General features: G+C 33.3%; 1 protein-coding gene across 3 annotated transcripts in view; it reads left to right on the plus strand.

Moving 5' to 3' along the window:
- The window catches only part of FIG4 (FIG4 phosphoinositide 5-phosphatase), a 136,180-nt gene that overhangs the window by 9,421 nt on the left and 99,107 nt on the right, over positions 1–27,652 (plus strand). For all 3 annotated transcript variants that reach the window (XM_051997531.1, XM_051997530.1, XM_051997529.1), the window contains exons 2-6: positions 13,432–13,530; positions 13,929–14,052; positions 21,091–21,247; positions 23,625–23,675; positions 26,361–26,509. In XM_051997531.1, the coding sequence (XP_051853491.1) occupies positions 13,432–13,530; positions 13,929–14,052; positions 21,091–21,247; positions 23,625–23,675; positions 26,361–26,509 (580 nt within the window). The remainder of the gene's footprint in view (positions 1–13,431; positions 13,531–13,928; positions 14,053–21,090; positions 21,248–23,624; positions 23,676–26,360; positions 26,510–27,652) is intronic.

Here is a 27,652-nt window from a genome sequence, read left to right on the forward strand (position 1 = left end):
TTTTTTTTTTTTTTGGAAAAAAATAATAGCTTACATTTATTGAGCACTTTTAGGTTTACATAGACTTTGTTCACAAGAATCCTACATTATTATCTCCATTTTGTAGAAGAGAAAATGAGTTTTAGTTTCTTCCTCCAGTGGTTTATCAGAAACATATTGCAATGGAAAGACAAGGAACTAGATTTAAATTCCTCCTCTGATGTTTACTGCCTGAACAAAATTAGGCAAGTTACTCAGTTTCCTGGGACTCTTTTTTTTCTCATTTGTGAAAATAAAAGGACTAAATGGTTTCAAAGTTCTGCTCTAGCTTTAGATCTCAAATTAGGCTTCAAACTCAGGTATAGGAATGCAGATTTAGATCAGAAAAGGATCTCTTTGGTCATCTAGTCCAGGCTTTTCATTTTAAGTGCCTTTCCTGGCTGGGGCCAAACTCTAAGTGTCTGAGGCAGGATTTTAACCCAGGTCTTCCTGATATAATTTTACTCTAATAATCAGTAAACTTCCAAATCTTCCAAGTACATGTTTTTTCTTTCTAAATTAATAAACCGAAACATTTGATTGCCCCCATTTTCCTTAAACCTGTTGTTAAAATGACCCTGGGCATTTCTATATTAATACTTAAGTTATTTAGGTATCATTATTGCTAGCTTGGATTAAGTGAAGGAAATTTTTTTTTTAAGTTAAAGAAAAAGAAGGAAGTTTTTGACTATTTTGAAAATATATAGCCATAGGCAACAGTTTTTTTTTTCATAGATCCTGGGTCATCATCATCTGTATGTATTTGCAATGATACATTCTACTATACCCTGAAGTTTCAGTGTTGATTTTGCTCCTGAGATCTTGAACTGATATCACTGATTGATTTTAATGGAAAAATATATTATCATGTTATGATAAGGATGCTCCTGAGTATATGGAAACTGATGTTTTATGAAGCAAATGAAACATTTGGCTTCCATGTATATGATAATATAACTAGTTTGACTCCCCATTAGCATTTTCATATATGTGAGTGAACAGCCAAATGTTTACATAAGATGCTGCCCTTTAAATATGGGGACATTTTGGTTGCTGACAGGGCCATAAAGAAAATGAAATAATTCAACTTGTAAGAATGTAAGGTAATATTTCATAGGTAAACACTTTGGTAACTGAGGTCAGAGAAATTGAATAAAACTTGATAAAATCCATATATATAGGAAATAAGTTTTCTGATAAGATGTGAGCAGTATGGTTGCCAAAAGAGACTGAAAATAAAAATAAAATGGATTAAAAGCAACTCTGTACGAAGAAGTAAGATCATGATCCTTTTATACAGAAATGGTTTAGTGCCTGAAAGAAGCGGAAAAAGCACTTGTTTATACTAAAAAACTATAAAGTGGAAGTGTGAAGAAACAATTTTCAGAGATACAGAATGTTAAAAGGACCTTTTGGAGAATTGAGAAATGGCTGAAAGAGTAGGGTATTGTGGTCTTTCAGCTCATTTGCATGCAATTGTTTTTAAGGCTTAGAGGTTAAATCCAACAAAATGATAAATAACTTTGGAGACCAGGGAGTGGTTTAATTAGTGCCATCGATTTTGTAAGTAATGGAAAGGGAAATTTGTGAATTTTAACTTCATAAAGGAAACTTTATTCACCTGTACCAAGAGGGCATGCTTTGAGCCACGTGAGTGACAAACTCAGCAGATGAAGAAAACCTACCTTTGTAAAGCTCTATGTAGAAGTCAATCAAAGTTGAGTCAGCTGTTAAGATTTCTGCATTGGTTGGATAAAGAATAATGTTCTTTGGAAGATAGGAAGACGAACTGAATTCTCTCTAGCACCATGTACAGGTGGATAGCTAGCTAGGTGCTGCAGTGGATAGAGCAGAGATAGGTGCATTGACTTGGAGTGAGGAAGACTTGAGATAAAATTCAGCCATAGACACTAGCTGTGTGACCCTGGGTAAGTCACTTAACCCCATTTTCCTCATCTATAAAATGAGCTGGAGAAGGAAAGGCAGCCACTTCAGTATCTTTGTCTTGAAAACCTCAAGTGGGATCAAAAGAAGGACTTGATTGGGTGGAGAGAAAATGAGCCTTTCAGAAATGCCTTTTGTTTTTTGTTTCCCCTTCTGGGTTGAGAAAGAAAAAAGGTTAAATAAAGGCTCTGCAGCTGATTTGCTGGTTGGTCAGCTAGCTGACATGATTGGATGATGTAACATGGTGTGTGATGTTTCATGAGCTCTGCAGTTCTCTGACTAAAAGGAACTATTAGTTAATGTCATAACATAGTTCTTTTTCTGCAGTTTTTTAAGGACAATTTGAGTTAACTGGGATTCACCCTCCTTCAATAGGTAGAGAAGAATGGTGAGGATCAGAAAGGAAGCAATTAGCAGAGGAGGGTTGGTTTATGGTTAGATGTGGTGAGAAGGGGCAGTGAATTCTCCACAATAGATGGAGGATCACATCACCTTGAGAATTTGAGTATATCTGTGTGGTGGGGGTAGTCCTCTTGTAGTATTAGGGTAGGTCTGGGTGAACGAAACCTCCTAGAGTGTGAATTGTAGGGATTCCTACCACAAGGAGATTTCCAGGTTAAATAAAGAGACAGTAGCATACATCTGTGTTGGATGAGTCCTGGGTTAGTTCAAGTCACCTGTAATGACTGCGCTAGCACCCAGGATACATCAGAATCAGCTGGATTCAGGATAAGCAAATGTCCTTAGTCTTTATTCTTGGTCGTTAGGGGCAGAAATGAAGGGGATGGAAGAGAATCTCTGCAACTACCTTCTTCCTCGTCCACTGCAAAGGTCCCTCCTACAATCCTCTGTATACACCAATCATCGAGCCAGCACAGGATAGTGGGAAGGGCCATTCCCCAAGCACATGCCCATAGAGTATTGTCCAATCGGTAATTAGCCCTAAGTGGTTGAACCGACCTCAGTGCAAGGACTGAAGAGTTTCAGCCCTATACAGTCAACTGCTTCAGATGAACTATATTCTGAGGACTATAAGTTCTGTAAGATGTATTTCTGGACTCCTGTCAGTGACCTCTGGAGATGAGAACAGGAGAAGCATAGAAGGATTGGAAAGCAGCAAATAGCTCAATTTTCTAAAAAGGGAAGAGAATGGAACCTACAAGCCTTAGTTTAATCAATCAGCTTGACTGATTTTTGGCAAAACTCTATAATGTATTATTGAAGAGATGGTTAGTAAACATCTAGAAAAATAATTGGCAATCAAAAAATCCAGTATGAATTCATCAAGAATAAGTTATGCCAGAGCAAACTCCTTTTCTTTATTAAAAGGATTATTAGCCTGGTAGATCACAAATAAGTCCTAGGTATCATTTATTTTGATCAAGAATTGGCAGATTTTTTTTTTTCTTTAAAGAGCCAGATAGTGTTTTAGGCATTGTGGGTCAAGAGGCAAAATTGATGATATTACATACTTATATCACAAAAGAGAAAACACATTTCCACAATTTTTATTGAAAAAAAATCAACCTATATTAATCATCATAGAAATGGAGCTTTTTCATAATACAAATTTACTGATTTAAAAAATTGCTTTTTTAGAATATTTCACTTAATTGGGACTCAGTTCAAAATTGTGTGTAAAATGTTCATCCATTAATGCTGATCTGTAATGAGCTTTTATGTTTTATTTTAGAAAATGCCCTTTCATGCAGATATATACTGCCAAATAATATCAATCCATGAGAATGATTTTAAGTGGACATATTTATCACCTGGAAGACACTTAAATAATTTGAATTAGATTCTTATATTCTTGATGTTTGCTTTTTAGTATATCATTACATTGCATATTAATCACTTCTAATTGAAGTTTAGGTGGAAGTTCCTTATTTGTGGAGTTAAGTGGCTTTTGAAATATGGAAATTTCTTCTGTAGTTGAATTAAGATCTTGCTGCTAGAACTGAGGTTTGAGCTCAGAATAAAGATCTGCTGCAAATTTATGTGGTATTGGAAATGTCATTGTTTTTTGTTTTAATTTTTGAAAACATGGAAAGTATATAAATAAGTTTGACATTATGATTCAAATGACAATGTCATTTGTTGACTTCATCACAATATAATTTTCACATGTAAGCACTTTTTTGCCTTGTAATTTTATGTTTAATTCATTTAGAAATACTATTAAATCTGCAAGAAAAGCTAATTTCTAAAGCCATTTAGTGCTTGATAAAAGTGTTTAAGAAAGATTCTTCTCTTTCAGAAAAAAAGTCAGTTAAAAAAATGATAAAACTTTTTTTTTTAAATCTTCTTGTATTGACATGATGGATATGAACTGATCATAAAGAATAAAATGTTCCAGTACAGTAAAGTGTTCTTTAGTCATAACTGTATCACTGAGATTTGTACTATGCACTGAGCAAGTTGTATGAAGCTGGGAGCTTCACATACTCTATCACAACTATTCAGCTCTCCTGGTCTAGTGTGAAAGCAGCCATATGTAAACAAATGGAAATGACTTTGTTTCAATAGAACTTTAAAAGTGTTAAAAACAACAACCTTCTTAGATTGTGGCTGAACAGAAGTAACTAGTGAGCTGGATTTGTCCCACTGGCCATAGTTTTCTGACCCTTATTCTTCATTTTAGAATTTGCTATCTTTCATGCAGCTTTTGTGGCAATAGAAAAGGATAGAGATGCATTAGATTAGTAGTGCCAAACTAGAATAGAAATAGGTTACCAAGCCATACCATAAAGCTTTCTATGGGCCACATATTGACTTAGAAAACCACATATTGATATTATTTATGTTTTTATTTTTACTTATTTTGTTAAATATTTCCCAATTATATTTTAATCTTATTTAGGCCTCAATTTATAAAGAAGTGTTGTATTGATACTTCTGCACCAAATTGTACACAATGAGGTATATTCAGAACTTGCTGAATGTCCAGAGCTTAAGAATAATTAGTGATTTGATATCAGCTTGGAAATAGGTCTCTAGAGGAATGCTGTGGGGATCAATGTTTGGCTTTATGCTATTTAACATTTTAAAGCACTATTTGAATAAAGGCTAAATAGTATGCCTATCAATTTTCAAACTAACTTACTGGATTGCTAGTAGAATCTTAAAAGCCTAGAAAATTAATAAAACCAAATAGGGATAAATGTCATGCCTTATACTTGGGATAAAAAAAATGAACTCCATAAGTATAAGATGGGGAGGCATAGCTAGACAGCAGTTTATTTGAAAATGATAGTGGATTGCATGTGAATCAACAGTGTGACATCAAATACAAGATTTAATATAGTCTTAGACTACATTAAGAAAGGCAGAATATTCTAGGACAGAGTGGTGGTATCTTGCTGGGTTCTGCCCTGTTAGATCCCAGTTAGAATACTATGTTCAGCATTAGAAGGTGATTGGAGAGTCTCCAGAAGAAGTTGAGGCTAATCAATTGCAAGTAGAGGCAGCATGACACATTGGACTTAGAGTGAGGAAAACCTGGGTTTGCCTCAGACACTCAGCAGTAGTTGTGGGATTGTGAGCAAGTCAGTTAATCTCTCTCAACCTCAGTCTCTTCATCTGTAAAATGATTTACTTCCCAAGATTATTATGAAGTCTGGTGGAAGAGCTTTGAAATAACTGAGGAATAGTACAATCATCCATGACTACTCTGAAGGACTTATGAAGAAAAATCCTATCCATACCCAGAAAAGAAACATTGTGTCTGAAAACAAACTGTTCCTTCTCTCTTTTCCCCCCTTCTCTTTCCCTCTCTCCTTTCCCTTTCTCTCTCCCCCTTCCCCCCCCTCCCCTTTTCTCTCTCTCTTTAAATTTTCTTGAGGGTTTTTATTTTCATTAGGGGGAAGATCTATGTTTTTTTTTAACAACTTGATTTTTATGGAAGTGGTTTCTTAATTTGGGTGGGGATAAGGGAGAGAACCTAGAACTCAAAAACTTTAGAAACAAATGTAATTTTTTTGTTTTGAATGTAATTGGTGAAAAATTTTAAATAAATAAAACAAAACAATAAATGCCAAAAAAAGAGAAATACTGAGAAACCAAGGTTTGAGCTTCTAGGCATGTCAATTTATTAACTAACACATGCCAATTGTATAACAGACTGGTTCTAGGCCTCCCTGGCTTGATAGTGGACCTGGAACTCAGAGGGAGAAAGATTTTTATGTGACAAAAGAAAACAATTAGCAGGATATAAACCGGGATGCAAGATTAGGTAATTTGATTTCTAATTGGAACAAAGATTTAGGACTTTCTGACTTTGGAGGTGGAGAGTGAATAGATTCAGTTCCTGAAAACAGAATAAAAGGTTCTATTAATGTCTATATTTAAAGGAACAAGTAAACAGTAATTGACCAGTATGGAGCCAATTTTCAGATAAGACATATGCAGTGCTTGAAATATATAATTATTAGAAAACTTCTAGTAGTCTTTGGATCTGACTGGATTTCTGGTCAGATAACATTGGTCCTTTAATTAAGGGTCTCTTAGCAACAAGTAGAGGTGGTCCAGCTTCCTGGTCATATAGGGCTGAGTTCAAATAATGCAAAAAAAAAGTTTTCTCACAAATGCCATAACTGAATAAAGTTTCCACACAAGACAGAAATCAGATTAAACTCATAATTGAGTAGAAAGGGAATTGAAGTAGATCTAAAAAACAAGTCACAAGATAGAGTTAGGTTTCACTCAATTCCCACAATTCCCATAGAAGTTCAAATAAGAAGATACCTATAAAGTGCTTTGCAAAACTTCAGAATACTATATAAATGTTAGCTACTGTTATTATTCATATTAGTAAATTTGTACCATAGGAGGATTGGTTGAAACAACTGGAAATGTTTAGTCTGGAAAAGAATTTTTAGGAGAGACATATCTGACTTTAAGTTCTTGAAGGATTATCATGTGAAAGAGGGATTACACTTTTTTGCTTGAACCCAGGATGCATATCTGATTAATGGATGGAAGTTTCAAAGAAGCAAATAGAGTCTGGATGTAAGGAAACATTTGTTATGTAAGGAACAGTTCTTCCAGCTGTCCTTGGGCACTGGGGAGGAGGAGAGTGAGGGTTCTCTTTATTGGGGGCTCCTACCAAAGGCTTAATGATTATTTTTGGAGTATTTTGTAGAGAAGAATCTTGTTCAGATAAGAGGAAGAGTAGATAGCACCTGAGAGCATTTCTTTCTAATTTTAAAAAAAATAATCAACGTATTTATTTATTTATTTAAAACAAATGCAAAATAAGAAGAAAACAAAATAGAAAGTGAAAGCGAGAACAAAGAAAAAAAAAACAAAAGAAAACTGTTATGTGCCCAACAGATTATCAGGGAGGGTTCAAAATATATAACAATACTTCCATTTCCAGAAAGCATGAAGCCATTGTGTTCATAATTGTCCATCTTCACTTCCTTATAGTTTTTTTTTCCATTCTCTGCTGTGCACTTTTTATTTTATTCTTTTTTTCATTTTCCTCCCTCCCCTCCAGCTTCATGGGGGTAATGCTGGATTAGTATCCTTTTCATGATTTAACAAAAGAAGTCTTGTGGTGCAATAGAGGGATCATATATTGTTCTTGGAGTGATCAGGTATAGATTTGAGACCTGGTTTTGTCAAAAGCTTTGTGATTTTGGGTAAATCTTTAATTGCTCTGTACCTCAGTTTCTTCATATGTAAATGGGGAGATTACTACTTGTACTGTTTATATCATAAGGTTGATGTGAGGAAAACATTTTAAAAGTATATTTAAATTTAAAAAAATATTTTATACTCACACATGTGTGCTGTTAGCCTCCATACAGAAACTTGAAGGGCAAAGGAATATTGAAGAGCAAACTTTAATCACAGTGTAACTCAGTTTTTACGCTTCCTGTTTTCTTTTCCCTCTTCACAAATATCCCCTCTCTCACACATACTCATAGTCTCCATAGTAATTTCCAGTAATATATATATATATATATATATACCATATTACATGTTTGATATAATTTATATATATAACTACACATGTTTTATACATGCATATGTATATTTGTTCTGAGTAATTTTATGAACTTAAGAACTTGTTTAAGAAAGAAAAACATCAGATATAAATTCCAGTTAACTTTGGCACTGATTTCTATGTAGTTTTGAGTAAGTTGCTGAAATGATTTCATTCCACCTCTACTCCCACATTTTGCAGTGTAAGTAACAGGGGAAAAAAGGTTGGGAATAACTTAGAAATATGCCTTTAATCATGATACCAGATCACTATGTAGAATATGTCTGTCCTTAACTTGAACTAATGGTTAAAAAAAATGCTTGATGATCAAGGTATATGATTTTTGTAAAGTCACAAAGTAGTTTCTTTTGTAAAGAAATTAGTCATTTCATGGAAAAATAATGACCATGTGAATTTGACTCACATTTTCATTGTTAAATGATTCCATTTTTCTTTTCTCTCAGTCCACTTAGCTATTCATTTTTAGAGGAGGCAGAGGAACAACCATGATTTTCTTATATATTTCTGTTAGCTTGAATATTGTTAATGGGCTGTTCTTCTGATATACATAAGATAATACTCTTGAAAAGAATTAGCAAAATAACTTGTGTCAAAGCTGACCCATGTTTTGAATTTAATGTTATTTTCAATATTGAAAGACATTTAATTATTGTTACTTGTTGGTCCTTTTGTCACAGAATGAGATGAGTTAAACTGATTTGAACCTCTTTTTATTTCTTTATTTTCATTTCATTCTAAAAATTAGACATTTAAATAAAAAAAACCCATGATCTTTCATAATTTTGTTGGGGGGCAAATTTTTGCAAGTTACAGATTATCCTTCTAATAATTTAATAGAATGTCCTAAGATATGAGGTCAGGACCACAATGTCAGATATCAGGCCCCACCAGAAGTTAAATATATGTGCTTTGTGGAGGCTATTTTCTAGCCATTTGAGATGAAACACAGAAAGTGGCAGAGTCTGAGTTCAGTCAGCCTCTAGGAGATCTGTAACAGGAATTTACTGAAGTAATTTCTCTACTAATTCAACCCTTTCTACAATTTTATTTGTAAGATAATAGATCCATATCATTTATAACTATAACAGAATTGTTAAGCGTGGGAGCCTCAGTCAACATATACTTATCTGTGACTATGTCTAGCAAACTTCCATGTCCTCTTTTCCTTCCCCTTCTTCCCTGTGTTCCAGAGTTAACACTTGCTTAGACAAAAACTGCCCCCTCCATACTATTATTCTTCATTCTCTATTTGTCATTCATCTTTGCAAACTCAGTTCTTCTCCAGTCTCTGTTCTGCTGTCTTCCCCTTCCATTGTTAATAAGCTTCCACTTAATCCAGACTTCTTCCTCTCAGATCTCTTTGTATTGTAACCATGGAAACCATAGTCCATCTAGGAGATACTATATCTATGACCATTTGCTCTGATTTCTATCACTTTATTTTTTTCTTTTTTATTTGGATTGTATTTTATTAGGAATTTTCCTTAGGAATTCATAATTTTTCTTTACAGGTGGTTACAGGTGACTTCCTTTGAAGTTAGGAATTTAAATTCCCATTGAATAGATATATAAACTGTATATCTTAGCATAACAGACTTAAAATGAGAAATTTCACTCTATTATTTAACCCAAGATTCTTTACTTCTCTCATTTTTACTAGTATGCTGGCAACTACTATTAGTTGATGTTGTTGCTATGTTGTTTTACCTGATTTATCTAATTAGAACCTTGCAACAATACTGAAGATCAGATACTAAAGATATTGGTGTCCCATTTTGCTTGACATATGCTGTGTTTAATAAACATTTTTCACCAATTGATTAGCTAACTTATTGATTATTTTGTTCATTCTATGGATAAAATGAGACTGCAAGGATAAGGGATTTGCCTATGGTCACATCAGTATTAATGGCAAGGTTGGATCTTTTTCCTTTTTAGCTTTTATATTGGGGAGTTCATCAAGATATGTGTTGGAAGTATGTTACAGTTTCTTATTTTACATACTATTGATCTTATCACCCACAAATATCTACTTCGTTGACCAAGAATTCTGAAATTTCTTTGTTTGATCATCTATCATTCTATTTATACTGATTCCTAATTCCTCCTAAATCTATTATTTATTTTCAGAATGATCTATAGTCCCTCATAGCTGGGTATTTTCCTAGGCTAACACCATTGCTCTGACTTCTCTGTTTCCAACCTTGAACAATTAAAAATTTTTAATAGGCTGTCTTCTCTTTGCTTTTGGTGCTATTTTATGTTGTATCACTAGCAGCATTTCTTTCCTCTCTGTTCATTTACTGCTGAATCATGCTGGAGGAAGACACACAACCATGCTCACTAATACAATACAAAACAAACAAAAATGCTCTCTAACTTCACCTGGGTTTTCATGTAGCAAAACAATCTTTTTATTTCTACCCCATTAATTCTATATTTCACTTCCCACAGAAATTATTCATACCTTCTCTTTTCTTTTAAAATCTTTAATATCTACCCTTTTGCCCACCTTTTCAGCAGATCTTACCTCATACTTTATGGAGAAAATAGAGGCCATTTACCATGAACTCTTCCCCTATTGTAAATCTCAAATCCTCTTGCCATCATCCCCCAGAAGCTTCTCTTTTATTATAGTTACTTATGAAGAGAAGTCCTTTCTTCTTATAAAGACCAATCACTCTCCTTGATTCTTGATTCCATTCCTTCCTGTTATCTTTGGCAGTCCTGCTCTTAATGAAACCCTACCTATAATATTTAATCTGTTCCTTTCTTATAGGTCCTTCCCTGAAAACTTCAAATTTGCTTAGGTCTCCTCTATCCTTCAAGTCTCCTTACTTGGGTCTATTACCTCCTTAAGGCATTTACCATCCTGTAATTCTCTTTTCACACTTAAGAACCTAGAAAAAAATTGTCTCTGTGTTATTTTCACTCTTTTCACTTCTCAACTTCCTTAAATCTGGCTTCTAACCTCTTCACAGAACTGAAATTGCTCTCTCCAGTCACCAGTGATCTCTTAATTGCCAAATCCAATGACCCTTTTTCAAACCTTATCCTTCTTAATCTTTTTTTTTTTTTTTCTGCAGTATTTGACATTTTTGACCTCATCTATCTTCCTGAGTACATGGAATTCTTTAGGTTTTCCTGGTACCTTTCTTTTTAATTTTTCTTCTATATTTTAGACCATTCTTTCTCAATCTTCATGTCTGAATCATCCTCCATATACTGCTCTTTGTGGGTATAATTCATGATCCTGTTTTGGACTTTCACAGTTCTTTCTCCCTCCCTCTTTTCTTCCTTCCTTTTCTGTTTTTAGGCATGTTTCCTGTAAACAATATGTTGTTGAATTCTGGTTCCTAATACATTCTGCTATATGTTTCCGTTTTATGGTTGAGTTAATTTTATTTACATTCACCATTCTGTCCTCTCATTAGTCTGTTATGCTTCCGACTGACTACTGCTTCCCTTGGCCAACTAGGTGGCGCAATGGATAGAGGAAACTTAAGTTTTCTCTGCTTCAGTTTCTTCAACTGTAAAATAGGGATCAAAATAGCATCACTCTCACAGGGTTGTTATTAGGATCAAATAATATTTGAAAAGCATGTAGCGCAATGCCTATATATTGTAGGTGTTTAATAAATGCTTGCTCCTTTCTGCTTCCTCATTCCTCTATTATCTATATATTTATATGTGTATATTATCCCCTATTCCCATCCCTTCCTCAATAAATTTTAAGCTCCTTGAGGGCAAAGACTGTTCCATTTTTGTCTGCTTTCTTAGGACTAACATTGTACCTGGCATGTAGTAGATACTTAGGAAATGCTTGTTGCTTGATTTATTGAGTCTCTTATATTCTTCTCCCTTTAAACTTCCTATTGGCTATAGGGTCTTTATAGGGAACATTTCTTTGTTATTCCTTTATAAAGAAGCCCTTGAGGGACAGATGTTTTTGAGACTTTTTTCTACTTAGCAATATAAGTCTATACATTAGCTGGCATCCTTGAATGGAAACAGTAGGGCAAGTGCCAAATAAAGAAGCTTATTCAGTGGATGCCCATCAATTGGAGAATGGTTGAGTAAATTGTGGTATATGAATGTTATGGAATATTATTGTTCTGTAAAGAGTGACCAGCAGGATGAATAAGAGAGGACTGGCTAGACTTACATGAACTGATGCTAAGTGAAACGAGAAGAACCAAGAGATCATTATGTACCTCAATAACGATAATGTTTGAGAATGTATTCTGATGGAAGTGGATCTTTTCGATAAAGAGAGCTTTAATTGATCAAAGATGGACAGAAGCAGCTACACCCAAAGAAAGAACACTGGGAAATGAATATAAACTGCTTGCATTTTTGTTTTTCTTCCAGGGTTATTTATTCCTTCTGAATTTAATTCTCCCTGTGCAACAAGAAAACTGTTTGGTTCTGCACACATATATTGTATCTAGGATATACTGTAACCTATTCAACATGTAAAGGACTGCTTGCTATCTGGGGGAGGGTGTGGAGGGAGAGGGGAAAAATCAGAACAGAAGTGAATGCAAGGGATAATGCTGTAAAAAATTACCCTGGCATAGGTTCTATCAATAAAAAGTTATTAAAAAAAAAGGAAAAAAAAACAAACTTATTCAGAATTTAGTATCTTGAGAAACTCCTGCAACCCTAAGTGGTTAATACAAAAGTGTTTTTTCTGTTATCTTAGACACTGGAAGGCATAAGACAATGGAAGTACCTCTTGCCTTTTGTCTTCCTAGAAAATTTGAAATTCCTTTTGATATCCTGTTGGCTTGAATCTGTACGTGTATAGTATAATACTGGAATTAGCAGTGAAAAGAGATGGATTTCTAGTCTCATCTCATGACTAAGTATATGATAATACCTTACTTTCCTACTAATGATACTCTTCATTTCTTAGAGTTAAAAAATTAGTTCTGGAGTATCATTTCAATTTCCTTAGATCTCTATGAATTATTTTCATAGGAGCAAAAACATTTTCCCCTCTTACTCTTAGTTTTTATTAAATTTAATTCATGTTCATGAACAATATTTACATAAGAAAACTACTGTAATTTTTCGTGTTATTTTACCAATGAAGAAAAAAGTTTGTTCCTTCATTGGAGGAGGGAAAACATCCAGTATCGTGGGTCAATTCATTGACTATACAAGTGAACACATGACTTGAAATGAGTATAGTAATATAAAATTTTAGAATTTTACAAAAAAATGCTTATTAGAAACTCAGAAAGAATAGCAGAGTTTCAAAACTAACCCATTTTGATTTACTTTGTATGCCTTCAAATTTTAAAATAAGATTATCCTTCAGCAAACCATATTTATACATTTATTTTTCAACTCTAATTTATATTTGTAATTTTTGAGGTATGTATAAGGGACCATGCAATCAAAACATGTCTAATAAGTAACTTTTTAAAAAATGTTGTCATTTTTGACAGAGATATTTCCTTGTTGGGAGTAATCATGCAGAAACCAAATACCGAGTCTTGAAAATTGATCGAACTGAACCGAAAGACTTGGTTATCATTGATGATAAGGTATGTTTCTTGCAAATTTGAAAATATGAGATTAATTTCTGAATTTATGGTAATAATGCTAAACTCAATTATGATGTTTGCCATTAAAATACAGAAATGAAATATGTTGCTTATATTCAAGTGCTCTTGTCTTAGGACAGAAATATTGAGAGCATAGGAAAACAGATTTAAGATTTTGGTAACTTCTTCACCTTACAAGTATGTATTAATTCAATAGCAAACTATATAAATATTTATGTAAGAGTCTGATAATTAAAAAAAATTGTGACAATGTAGTGAAGTTTTATATTTTAGCTATTTTTGTAGAGAAACTTTGTTATTTGTTAAATACCTTTTGTGCATGTATGACCAAACAACCAACTGAAAAAGTCATCAACTTAAATGTTGCTTATTTTTAGCATGTCTACACTCAACAAGAAGTAAGGGAGCTTCTTGGCCGCTTGGATCTAGGAAACAGGACAAAAATGGGACAGAAAGGCTCCTCTGGGTTATTTCGTGCTGTGTCAGCTTTTGGTATTGTAGGTAAGGAATATGCCGCTTCCTTAAAATGCTTTTTTCTTTAAATAAAAACATAATGATGCTTCTGTAGTAATATCCATCTAGTGATCCTATAATTTTAGTGTGGCAAACCATCATCTGAGGCTTTGAATAGTTAATCAAACACTGTTTTCTGCTAGTTAGTTAATTCACAAATATTTATTAAGCCATTTCTATACTCAGCAGTGTACTTTGAGGAATGCAAAGTAGTAAAATTTGTGTTCTCTTCTCTTAAGCTTACAAAAACTAACATACAAGGAATGAGAGTTGGGGTCAACATGGTCGAAAGTATGTTGGATCTAGGAGTCAGAAAATTCTGGGTTTGAATCTTGCCTATGGATCAGTTATTTAATCTCTCTAAGCTGCAGTTTTCTTATCTGAGAAATAGAGATAATACCAACAAGTACCTATTTCACATGTGTGATGAGGATCAAAAAGTATTTTGAAAATAAAAGTGTTAAATAATAAATGTTAGCATTTATTATTGTTATAATAATATGTAACATAGGAACTGGCCTTCAAGGCCCCTTCTTTGGAATGTGTGTAGATATTCACTGCTTGATTGTAGGGGTGTGTGCTATGTCATGATTAAAAGTTTCCTAATTGGCTGCTGAACTGGAACTTGATAGATAGACAAAAGGGGCAACCTACTCCTTTATTGATCTTTTTTCCTTCCTAGAGGCAGATGATCAGGGATTGTTTGACCACATTATCTGTAAAGTTCCTTCTAGTTAAGAATTTATAATCTAGTATGATTCTCTCTCTCCTTTTCTTCTTTATCTGTTGTCCCTTTTCTTTTTCCTTAGTTTCTTCTTTTGTCTCCCATCCTTCCTTTCTTCTTTTCTTTGTGAGGCAGTCTCTACTATGCAAAGAATAATGAATTTTAAGTCCAAAGATTGGAGTTCAAATCTCAGCCCTTTCACCTAATCTCACTGAGTTTCAGTTTTGTCATCTATAGAATGAGGGAGTTGTATTAGGTGATTTACAAGGTCTCTTCCTGCTTCACATTTATAATCTATGATTACTGTAATTCTCTCTTTCTTTGCAACCCCCTCTCTTTTCCTGTTTTTTCTATTCTCTGTATCTTTAATTTCAGTTAAAATTCCACCTTTTCCAAATCCTTTAAGCTCTTTGAGTATCTGTTTTTTCATCCATAAAATAAGGGGATTGAACCAGATGGCCTCCCCATAGTTGAAGGTTAAAAGTCTGTTATCAGAGTGGAATTTCAGCATTCTGGATCATGAAATTATACTTACTGGTTAGCTTAAAGGTATGGTTATCTTTGACTGGGGATAAGAAGGAGTGAAGATGTGGAGATCATAGAAGCCAGAGTGTGTGAGGGTATCGCAACATATTTTGTATAAATTGAAGTCCTCAACTATACAGGCAGAGTTAGGAATTGTTACAAGAGAAATTTCAACAAAGTTTGACTAAATCATGTTTTCTCTGAGCAATATAATATAATAATAGTTTCTTAGCAAGTTGTGAAGCTATTAATAGAGTAGGTCAATGGCTGCCTCAGTGAAGCCAAAGACATCCTAAACCAAGATACAAATCAGTTTTTATAAGCATAGAAAAAACAGATGTGATTGATTACTTTTGTAAATGTGGACATTGTGATTGATCAGAAATTGAGAATGAGGGGTGAGCAACAATCCCATCCTTTCCTTTTGTGACTAAGAAAAGTTTACCTGCAAGATTAGAAATAGTTGACTATACTTTTTTGTATACAACAAACTAGAGATAGTTTGAAAGATAGTTTGGTGGTCAAAAGATATTTGACTGGACTCTGTGGTATCTACCTGCATTTCCCAAGGATAATAGGTTTCCTTAAGGCAATAATAAAACAATAAATTGGATTTCTAACTTAGCTCATTACCAGTCATATGAATTTCTGAATTAAGTTTACAGACAGAGAACCATGTCTTAGGCAGTTATAGGATAAATTAAATTAATTATAAATAGGATTTATAAGAAATGACATAGAATTAATTTAATCTTCTCAGAATTTAATCATTTTCAGAGAAAGACTTAAAGACAGGTATCTACTTCCCTAAGAATAAGAGGGAGAATAATTTGGAGGCCTGTAGATGATATAAGTACCTGGATTTTAGAGTAAAGATGTTTTGAATGAACCCCAAAACAGGAGAGATTGATGAGTGAGGATGGCAAACAGACAAACTGAAACTGGAAGGGAGCAAGTAGTATACTTACTCCTATGGCTGCACTAATGCTTTTGGGGTAGAATATGAGAGAAGGAGTATCACATATTGAAGAATATCAGTTATTGTACTCTGGCATAATTGTAATGCCTCCAAGGACTATTGAAATATGTAAGCCTATTTGTTCCTACATTAGTTTCAGACTGCTGTACTTTTTTTCCCTCCAGTTTGTATGTTATGGTTCTGTGTTCTTTCTGTTTTCACCCCTCATTGCTGTTAGCATATCTGCATGTAGCAAAATCCGTCCTTCCTGTCCTTACCCATTTTTAAGTCTATTGAAAACTAATCTGGTAAAATGGGTTGCCTCATTTTACATATAATTTTAAGGATTTTATTTTTGAGTTCTCTGTCATGGCCTAAGAGTAAGTGTATGACTTTCTTAAGAGTTACGCTGGTTGAGTTTTATAATAGTTCTTTCCTTTGAACTTAGAATTGTTGTGATTGCCAGAAATCTAGATGATAGACTTAATCAGTCTTCCATCATTTACTGAATACTCCTTATGAACTAGGTGCAATATTTGATGCTGAGTATGTAAGGACAAAACAGGAAGCAACTCCTATCCTCAAGGATCTTATGTTTTATTGGACATAGTCTCACATATACATTATCATATTTATGTGAAGTTAAATTAAATTAAATGTAAGGTGAAAAAGTTTTAATTTTACAGGAGAATCAGGGAAGGTCTTCTGCTGGTGGTGGTGCCTGAAATGAATTTTGAAGAAAGCTAGGGTTTCTAAGAGGCCAAGAAGGGAAAGAGTGACTTCCAGGCATGGGTGCAAGAGTCGGACAGTCTGTACAAAGGTACAAACATGGCAATTGGGTTGTTGTGAATAAGGCACAGCAAGTAGGTCAGTTTAGCTTGATCAAAGAGTTTATAAAAGGGAAATTTTGTGTAGTAAGCCCAGAAAGATGAGTTGGAATAAAGTTGAAAAAGGCTTGTGGTCAGAATAGTTTGTATTGATCCTGGAAGTAAAAGGGATCCATGAAGCTTTTTGAATAGGAGGATAATATGGTCTCATTTGTGCTATAGGAATAGCCTTTTGGCAGTTGTATAGAGGATTGATTGAAGAGACTTGAAGACAGGGAGACCAATTAGGAAGCAGTTGCAGTTGTTGAGATAAGAAGTGAAAAGGTTTTAGACTAATTTGATAACTATATTGGTGAGGAAAAGAAAGAAAAAGGTTTGAGAGAGGTAGAGGTAGAATCAGCAAGACTTAACAAGTGGTTGGATAGATGGGGTCAGGACTAGTGAGGATCTCAGATGAATTCAAGGTATGTGCCTGGAAAGAATGGTGCCTGTACCAGAACCAGGAAGTTCCTAAGGGAGGTGGGTTTGGAGGGCAAATATGAGTTGTGTTTTGGACATGTGGAGATGAGATCCAGTAAGAAATATTCATCAGTAGCTAACATTTCCTAGCTGTGTGGCCCTGGGCAAGTTACTTAACCCCAACTGCCTCAGCAAAAAAAAAAAAAAAAAAAAAGTTCCATTAGGCAGTTAGTAATGTGAATGGATGATATTTGAAATTATTTGAGTGGAAGAGAGAGTATAAAGAGAGAAGAAAAGAATGCTGAGGACAGAGCATTGGGGCCCACCCATTTTTAGAGGGTGAGACATAGAGGCCATAGAGACAAAGGAGACTAAGGAGAGGGTAAGTAAGTAGGAGAACAAAAGGAATACCTTCATAGAGAAGGTAATCAGGAGGAGGACACAGATTTAGAAAAGACTAAGGTTGTTATAATAAGATCATTGGTAACTTTGGAGTCAGCAGTTTCAGATACAACAGGATGAAGTCAAAAGTCAGACTATAAGAGATTGAAAACCAAGAAAAAAATAGTTACTTTTTAATAGGAGATTGCTTGAGAAAGAGAGAAGAAATAGAAAGGCAAAATCTAGAGGTCATAGGATCAAGAAAGTAAATAAATGTAGCACTCGCTCTGGGAAATTTTTCCAACTCAGTATTTGCCCTTAAAAGTCAGATCCACTGAGGGTGACTGTTACCTCAGGTTCAAGAAACTCTATGAGTCTAAACGTCTAACATTATAGCTAAGGAGCTTAATTAATAGTCAACCAGTAGACACAATTAGCTCAAAGCAAAAGCATTTTAGTAAGATGGCATGTTAAGAACTGTAGCAATACAACATGATCCCTATAATCTTTAGGTGTACCCTCCCACAGATACATATCTATGGTCAGGAGAGTGGCTCAGCTAGGCCTCTTGAGCCCATTTCCCTCTGAAGCTTGATTCCTAACTGCCAGGAACAATTCTCTCTTGAATGTGTTTGAATTTTCTTTCTGCTTCCAGGGATCAATTTTCTTGATGCTTACTGCCCTATCTGCTTCTGTCTACTTTTTGCTCCCTTCTCAGTGAAGTGTTTCCTGTAGGGCTAGTACATGCTAGCATAACACACTATTGCTGACTGTGGGTGAGAAGACAAAAATCCTCTCCTTGCTGCCTTGTGGTAGGAGGTAGAGCTCACACTCCATCAGGCTACTTCCTGCCTGTTTGCTCTTACTAAAGAGTCCAACAAAATCATAATAACAATGGTCAGCATCGTTGATCACTTTGTTACCTTTGCAAAATTTCTTCCCATTTTGAAAAGGGATAATATAATATAGATATGTTTCTGCTCTTAGCTTAATACCTCAGTACCTTTGTTTTCTACCTCTGACTTTTTATGTTTGCCTCAGATGGTGGGATGGCAGTTAGGAGAGTCACAGTGAATCATCTGGCCAGAGACCAGCTCCTTCATTATGTAAAGATAGAAGAGATGAGGGAATGTTTATATAGACAACTGAGTAATCAGTAGGTAGAAAGGATTGAACGTAGAGAGGGGATGATTGATGACAGGGATGGTCAGCTAGACTTTATAGCATCCAAGGAAAAGTAAAGGAAGCAGATGCTGGGGGTAATATAGGGTTGGAGCTTAAAACTTAAAAAAAAAAAACCCACCCCACAAATGTTAATAATTGTTGATACAGGTAATTGGGGAAAATATAAAATATTATTTAAAAAAAAGGTAATTAGAAGGCAACTAGGTGGATAGTGGATGGAGCACCAGCCCTGAAGTCAGGAAATCCTGAGTTCAAATCTGTCCTCAGACAATTAACACTTCTAGCTGTGTGACCCTGGGCAAGTCATTTAACCCCAACTGCCTCAGGAAAAAAAAAAAAAAAGCTAATTGGATGTTTTGTTCTTTGTTGGTAGTTATAACTGGCATTATAACTGGAATTTTGGTACAGTGGAAAGAATGCTGGATTTAGCGTCAAAGGTTCTGTTTTAAATCTTAGCTCCTTACTTCCTGTGTGATCTTGGACAAGTTAGCTTACCTTTTGGGCCCTCAGTTTCTTCATCTGTAAAATTAACATTGCACTAAATGAAATTTCAGCTGATTGGAACCAAAAAAGAAGAAAAAAATAATTGCAGATTTTATCAATGTAGATTCTTACAGTGATGTAAAGGGGCCTTTTCCCCAATTTTATTTATTTTTCATCTTTGTTGTTCAGTAGTTTGGGTTATGTCTGACTCTTCATAACCTTGTTGGGGTTTCCTTGGCAAAAATCCTAGAGTGGTTTTGTCATTTCCTTCTTCAGCTCATTTTACAGATGAGGAAACTGAGGTTAACAGGATTAAGTGATTTGCCCAAGGTCACACACTTAGTAAGTATCTGAGGGAGGCTAGATTTGAACTTAGGTCTTCCCGACTCCAAGTCCCACCATTCTACCCACTGTGCCACATCCCCTTTCATCATTCCAGAAATATCAAGGAAAAATCCAAATGATATACTTTAGATTGGAGCTAAAAAAAACAAAGTTGAATTTCACCTATGATTCAAACACATAGGAAGCGTTTTAGGGAAAATTCATTGTCTAATTAAAAATAAAAAAATTTGAAAGGAAACTGAGAAGGGGAGTTGTTTTTTGATAATTTTTATTATGTAAACCCAATTAAATGTTTCTGTCAGATGTTTTATTCAGCTTCTGTTTAACTAAAATGTAAGTTTTACTTTTTAAACAATGAGTTTATAATAACCTTTTTATTTCTAATTCTTATATTTTTCTATGTTGCTTGTTATTATAGTTGTTAGATATATTTAAACATGGTAGAGTGTGTGTGAAAGCCAATGTAAAATATAAAATTATGAATGATTTTAGAAAAATACATATTTTTGTTGGTTTAAAAACCAAAATATTTACATACATATATGTACATATATATATTCCAGATGGAGCATAGAATTCTAAAAGAATCTTTACATTATCAGTTTTGTATGATTGATATAAATTGGTACATATGATAGTATCATCATCTATAAAAGAGGAGAATAAGATTTGGTTTTTAAAGTGACTTGCTCAAAGTATATCATGGATTACAAATAGAGCATAAAGCAAAATCTCTATAGCTCCTGAGTTCCATCCTTGAGAGGATTCATCTTATTTAAGTGATGGCAAATATCACTATGTAGAATGATTCTTAAAGAAATTTCTCATTTTAGTATTATTTCAATCATGAAGAAATAATACTTCTAAATTAGAATATCATGATTTTATAATTTTCTAAGCATGTTTATTTGATACAAATTTTAAAAATTCTCTTTTAGTTTCAGCTTTGATACTTTAAAAACTTGTGATTTCACTGGGAATGAATACTTCTTCCACTGACTCAGATTATAGCTCCTCCTTGTAAACAGTGTACAAGTTTATAGTAAACAGTGTACCTGAGTTTTAATCTCTTTCCTTCCTCCCCCAATTCTTAAGGAATAAAAGAATTAAATATTGCATTTTCTTCTGTTTTGGAATAGGTTTTGTCAGATTTTTAGAAGGTTATTATATTATATTAATAACAAAAAGGAGGAAGATGGCAGATATTGGAGGACATGCAATATACAAGATAGAAGATACGAATATGATATATATACCAAATGATTCTGTACGAGTTACTCATCCTGATGAAGCTAGGTAACTATTAGTGATTAACTTTTTTTAATTTGTGATATTACAGATTAAGGGAAAAGGGAATATTTAATGAGGTTATATATATACATATATATATATATAATGAGGTTATATATACATATATACATACACATATATATTACTTTAAAAATGGTGTTTTATTTTTTGCATTTAGCTAAATGTCCTTTTGAGACTTAAAAAGCAAATAATAGATATATCACAGCAAACATCACATTGTAAAGACTGAAATTAATCAAAGGATAACTTTCTAAGTATAAGAATAGGCAGATAAAATTTAGTCTTATTAAAAAAGAATTATTACAATAATATTCACTTTGTCATTTTAATCCAAGCATATAAAACAATTTTAGTTCCAGTATTTGAAATGACTAGTCAAATGGGAAACTTTAGTTGTTGCTTTTTTGTCTAAAACAATTAATAACCTAAAGTGATATGTAAATTAGTTGTGCCAGAATTAGTTATTATCAACCTACACAGTATCTTATAACTTTTCACATTAAAATTTCCCTCTAATTTGCTATCTGTACTATTTTTGATACAGTCACTTATTTTATACAATTTGGAATTGAAGTCGCAAGATTTTGAGATATATATATTCTTTTAATATTTCGAACAGTCCACTTTTCCAAGTCTAACTATGATTATACAGGCATACTTTGGAGATATTACAAGTTCAGTTCTAGACTACTATAATAGTTAGTCACATGAGGTTTTAGGTTTCTCAGTGCATTTAAAAATTATGTTTACACTAGACTGTGGTCCATTAAGTGTGCAATAGTATTATGTCTTAAAAAACCCTATGTATATACCTCAATTGAAAAAATAATGCATTACTAAAAAATGCTAATCATTTTGCTGGTAGAGGATCTTGCTTTGTTGATGGATCTAAGTAGTGGTTACTCAAGATTAAAGTGAGAAATTTCTTCACATAAGACAACAATGAAATTTGCTGCACACAACATTTAACTGTTAAGTTGATTCTCTTATATAAGTATGGTTTGTGGCACACCCTCCCCTCTCCCAAATAATTATATGGTAACATCAAAGATTATTGATCACAAATTATCATAACAGGTATGATAATGAAAAATATTGTTAGAATTGCCAAAATGTGACACAGAGATAATATTGTGATCACATGTTATTAGAAAAATGTTGCCAATAAACTTGACATGGGGATCCCGCAAACCTTTAATTTGTTAAAAACACACTATCTGTGAGGTGCAATAAAACATAGTATTCGTGTATCACTTAGGTTTTCAAAAACAATGTAAACTTGTATCTCTTAGGTTTTTAATGGGCTATAAATCAGAGAAGTTCTTGGAGCTTTGATATAAGTTTATTTCTTGGTTAAATTTCTTAACCTTTCATGGTGTTATGTGGTGCAAGGTTATGTTGCCATACTTTATTTGGTAATAGTTATAATTCTAGCGAAATTCTGCTTCTCATCATTTCAATAAACCCATCAAACTTCATTTTTCTCTTGATGAATACAAAATCTCTAGTACCAGTGGAAGTAAAAAAATCCCCAGATTTTTTGAGGGGTTGCTGTTTTATATGATGAAGGTGCCCAGATGTTTACTGATTTACTTGGACTTCTTTTGATAATAATTTTAGTATATGTATGAAATGAATGAACAAAGCAAGTTTCATCAATAAAAATTATCTTTTTCCAAATTTCAGCACTCAAGTTTTTGTATTATCTTGCCCATGATAAACATTTTTCCTTCATAGTAACAGTAACTGTTCTTCCTTTTTGCTGTTTTCCTAACTTCCATAAGTCTACATTATATTGTGGAAGAATACCCCTCTAGTTGCCAGATTTCTATGAAGGTCTTTGTTTATTTTCTAAAGATTAATTAGGCTGTTGCACAGCAGTAACTTTGTCAGTTCCTAGTGTTTTTTGTTTTTGATTGTACTTTCCTTTGCACATGAGGATAACTGATCATGTTCAATGATCCTTGAAATATTTAACTTTCTCACACCAATAGCCAATGCAATATTTCTAACAGTTTTTGAAATACACATCAAAACCAAAGGGCACATCAAAAGTGTAGTGAAGAGTACATAAAAAAATATTAAAAGAGAGCAATGAAATAGTTGTTTTTGTCATGAAATCCAACACTCAACTGGTAGAAAACTAAAGTGTGGAAAATCAACTCAATCCAATTTCATCTGGTAAAAGTCTTAATAATATTTGTCTCTAGGTCATAAGTTGTTGTGAGGAAAGCATGTTCTAATCTTAAAGAACTACATAAATTTGAATTATTATTATCATCAGAAATACATATACATATAAATGTTGGGTGATGAAAATGTAAAATACTGATTGATACTTTTTGTTTTGGATTTTTTTTAGATATCTTCGAATATTTCAAAATGTAGATCTATCCAGCAATTTTTATTTTAGGTAAGTTTGGATTTAACATGGGGGTTAATAGATTAATTAAAATTTATTTTTTTTTGTAGAAGGAGAATCAAATAGGAAAAAAATATCAATGACTCAATAACTCTTAATCTTTTTCTTAAAAGAAAAAATATCTCACAAAATTTAAATTCATTAGGAACCTAAAGGAAATTGGTTTCTAGAAAATCCAGGCAGATATATTAGGTGATGACTATAAAAAACATTTTCTCTTGTACAAAAAGGTCTTATCTTAAAATTTCTTATTTAGACCCACTTTAAGCATGACTTATAAAACATTAATTCTTATATTTATAAAAGCTGTTGTCTATTTTGTTAAGTAAGGTCAGATGTTTTTGGAGAGGTGATTTTTCTTTTAGTCTAAATTTGTAATTTAATTTATATGAGGAGGACCAGCTATAGAAAATCATTTCACTAATGAAAATTATTTTAAATAATATGAATTGATGATTACTGTTATATCAAGAACTTAATAACTTGTCATTATGAAACAAAATTATTTGAACAAATGTGACTTTTTTTTTCCAAATATGACTATTGAAATAATTGGAGTAATCATGTAATACCTAGTGTTAATGAAGGTTTCAAAGATGAAGAAAACCCCCTCTCAATCAAGCCTAACGTATGAATTAAGGAAAAAAAATTAATTATGCCAAACAATAATGTGTGCAATTCCTTCTGCAGAAATGTTAGAAACTTGGATAATTATGTATTATTATACTTACCATAATAATGTGAGATGTAATGAATAATAATTAAAAGTATTCTGAAAACAAGTTCACATAAAGAATAAAAATATTCTGGGCTTCATTTTGAAATTCTCTGCTAACAGTAAAGCAGAATGGAACTACCGAAAAAAGAAAGTTGCTATGGTGAAATCTGTTGTGAAAAGCATCTTGGCCTCCAAAACCCAAACTTTATTTGTCCATGTTTTAGAATAAGGTCTGAATTCAAAGATCATCCATCAGAGAAACTGTTACTTGTTAGAATGTCAGATGGTCTTTTTAAGCATTTTAGGTTACATCATTAGTATATTTCTTTGCTATATTGATATTATTATACTCATTAATTAATGTAGCAACATTTAAAAATTTAAAAATGGGCAAGTTAAAAAAATTGTGTACTCAGTGTCATCTTGTGTTCCTTTTGGTCTGTTTTAAGGTTGGCACAGCTAAAATGGTTCTTCACCTGGATGTCCAAACTTCTGTGACCCAATATCCTATCTCCCTCCCCTCCCCCTGAACCTTTGCTAACTACCTCTGTTACTCCCTAACACACTTACTTAGGTTGATACTTGGATATCAGACTCATGGCCAGTGACTGGGCTATACTTAGAATCATACTGGGAATTAATTGCTGTTTGGGAATGGGGAAGTCCTTATCAGATTATATTTAGCCTTCATGTAGGCAGCTAGATGGTGAAATGGATAAAGCCAGAGTCAAATAGACTTGGGCTCAAACCTGGCCTCAGACAGTTACTAGTTGTGTGACTAGCAAATCAGTTAACTTCTGTCTGTTTTAGTTTCCTCAGCTGTAAAATGGAGATAATAGCACTTATTTTGAAAAGTTATTGTGAGGAACAAATGAGATAATTTTTAAGCACTTAAGATAATGACTGGCACATAGTAGATGCTAGATCTTCCTTTCTCCTAATCCTTATATTTGAATGATAACCAAGTACAAGGTAGTATACTAAAGAGAACTTCAGTTTTAATTTTTTAAAAGCATGTCCTCAAAAGCTTATGTTCAGACAGTAGATTTTCCTAAGATATACCCCTTCATTGAATCATATGAATCTGTGAATTTCAGTTTTTCAGTTTGTACTATGTATTTTTTGTCTAAATCCAACACATCCAAAACAGAAATCATTACTATTCTCCCTCAACCCTCCTACTTTTGAACTTCTCTATTATTGTCAAGGATACATTCTCAGTCATCCAGGTTCTTGACTTTGGTTTCACGGTCAACTTTTTTTTTGTTCATCCTTCATATCCATTCAGATGCAAGTTATATAATTTCTTTCAAAACAATAGCTTACTAATATAATCCCTACTAATATAGTAGATACTCATCCAACAATTATCCTAGATCAGGTCTTCAGGACCTCTCATTTGGACTGCAGTAACTTTCTAATTAGTCTTCCTGGTCCCATTCTCTCCTTACTCTGGTCCATCCACTTAATTATCAAAGTGATTTTCCCTAAAGTGTAATTTGGACCACGTCATCAATAAATTTGTAGTAGCTTGCCATTATTTCCAGAATTAAATATAAAATCTTTAGTTTGGCATTTAAAAACCTAGTCCTCTTCTGTTGTTCCAATTTTCTTAATATATGTCTTCCTTCCATACAATCTAGGATCCAAACATACTGTCTTACTTATTATTCTTTGAACATGACACTATCTCATATCTTTTTGTCTTTGTACTGGATGTCTTTGTACATGCCTGGAATGCTCCCCCTTCTGACCTGATTCTGAGAATCCTTAGTTTCTTTTAAGATTCAACTCAAGTGCTCTCTCTTCTAAGAAGTCTTTCACGTTCCCTATGAACTAACAGGGGCTAGTGCTATTGCAATTATTATGCAATTATAATTCATATGAGAAGTCAGAACTATGAGAAAGTTTCTAAAGTTCTCTCTATATTCTTAGTATTTTAAAAATTCTAATTTCAGTTACAGCTATGATTTGTCCCATTCCCTTCAATATAACTTGACCGTTTTGAGAATGCCATTAGAAATGTTAAAAACTGAAACAGCTCAGACTCGGCAAGAGAGTTTTGACATCTTTGAAGATGAAGGATTAATAACACAGGGTGGCAGTGGTAAGTGACCTTCTTTATACTTGGGGATATGTGTTGATGTGATAGCTATAAATTTTCATAAAATTTTCTGTAATATCCATAAAGAAAGACTACTCTATATCCTTATTCTCCTATAATATTACTATAGATTTGTGAATTCAATGAACATAATTTTCAAACTTGATTAATCACTTAATGTGAATGATAACCAAGAAATTGCATGATGACATTTCTCGGAATTCAATAATGTGCTTGTAATTAAAATTGAACTTTATAATCAGGTCTAGAACTGTGGTAAATGTCCAAATGGAGATTCACCTTTGTGCACACCTCAGAACAAACTTCTTTCTAGAGACCAGCTCAGTTTGGCTTAGTTTCAGAAAATGTCACAAGGAGCCAAATATAGCTGAGTTTTATTTTATCTAGACCTTATGAATTAAAATGAATACAATCTTTGGCATCCTCAAATTTGACAAGGATGACTTAAGGCAAGATTTTTTCTTCTAGTAATTATCTAAAATGCAAAGCCTGGCACATAGTAAGTGCTTGATAAATGTTCATTGATTGATTGATAGATAGTTCCTAGTTTCAAGACTATGGATAGTTCCTATTTCAAGATTATCCTCATTCAGATATTTTAGGTGTCAGTAATAGCACTGAAAGTAGGTAGGATTAAAGTAAAAATGTTTCATATACATTTTTTTGAATATATAGTAAAGCTAGAAGCTTCACTGAACATGTGCAAAGTCGTAGTATTAATCTAGACTTGAATATTAATTTGATATTTGATTAAGACCATGCCATCTTTGTAACCTCTCCCAAGTATATTCTTTTCTGCCTTTTTAATTCTTCCTTTAAAATTATGAAGACATAACACAACCATTCCCAGGCTTTCCTTTTTTTTTTTTTTAATTATTATTAAAGCTTTTTATTTACAAAGCATATGCATGGTAATTTTTCCAACATTGACTCTTGCATAATCTTTTGTTCCTTTTCCTTTTTTCCCCTGATCCAGTCCTCTAGCTGGCAGGTAGTCCAATACATGTTAAATATGTTGAAGTGCACATTAGATCCAATATATGTATACATATTTATACAGTTATCTTGCTGCATAAGAAAAATCAGATCAAGAAGGAAAAAAAAGAAAAACTGAGAAAGAAAACA

The sequence above is a fragment of the Antechinus flavipes genome, chromosome 4 (assembly GCF_016432865.1).
Source record: "Antechinus flavipes isolate AdamAnt ecotype Samford, QLD, Australia chromosome 4, AdamAnt_v2, whole genome shotgun sequence".
Lineage (NCBI taxonomy): Eukaryota > Metazoa > Chordata > Mammalia > Dasyuromorphia > Dasyuridae > Antechinus > Antechinus flavipes.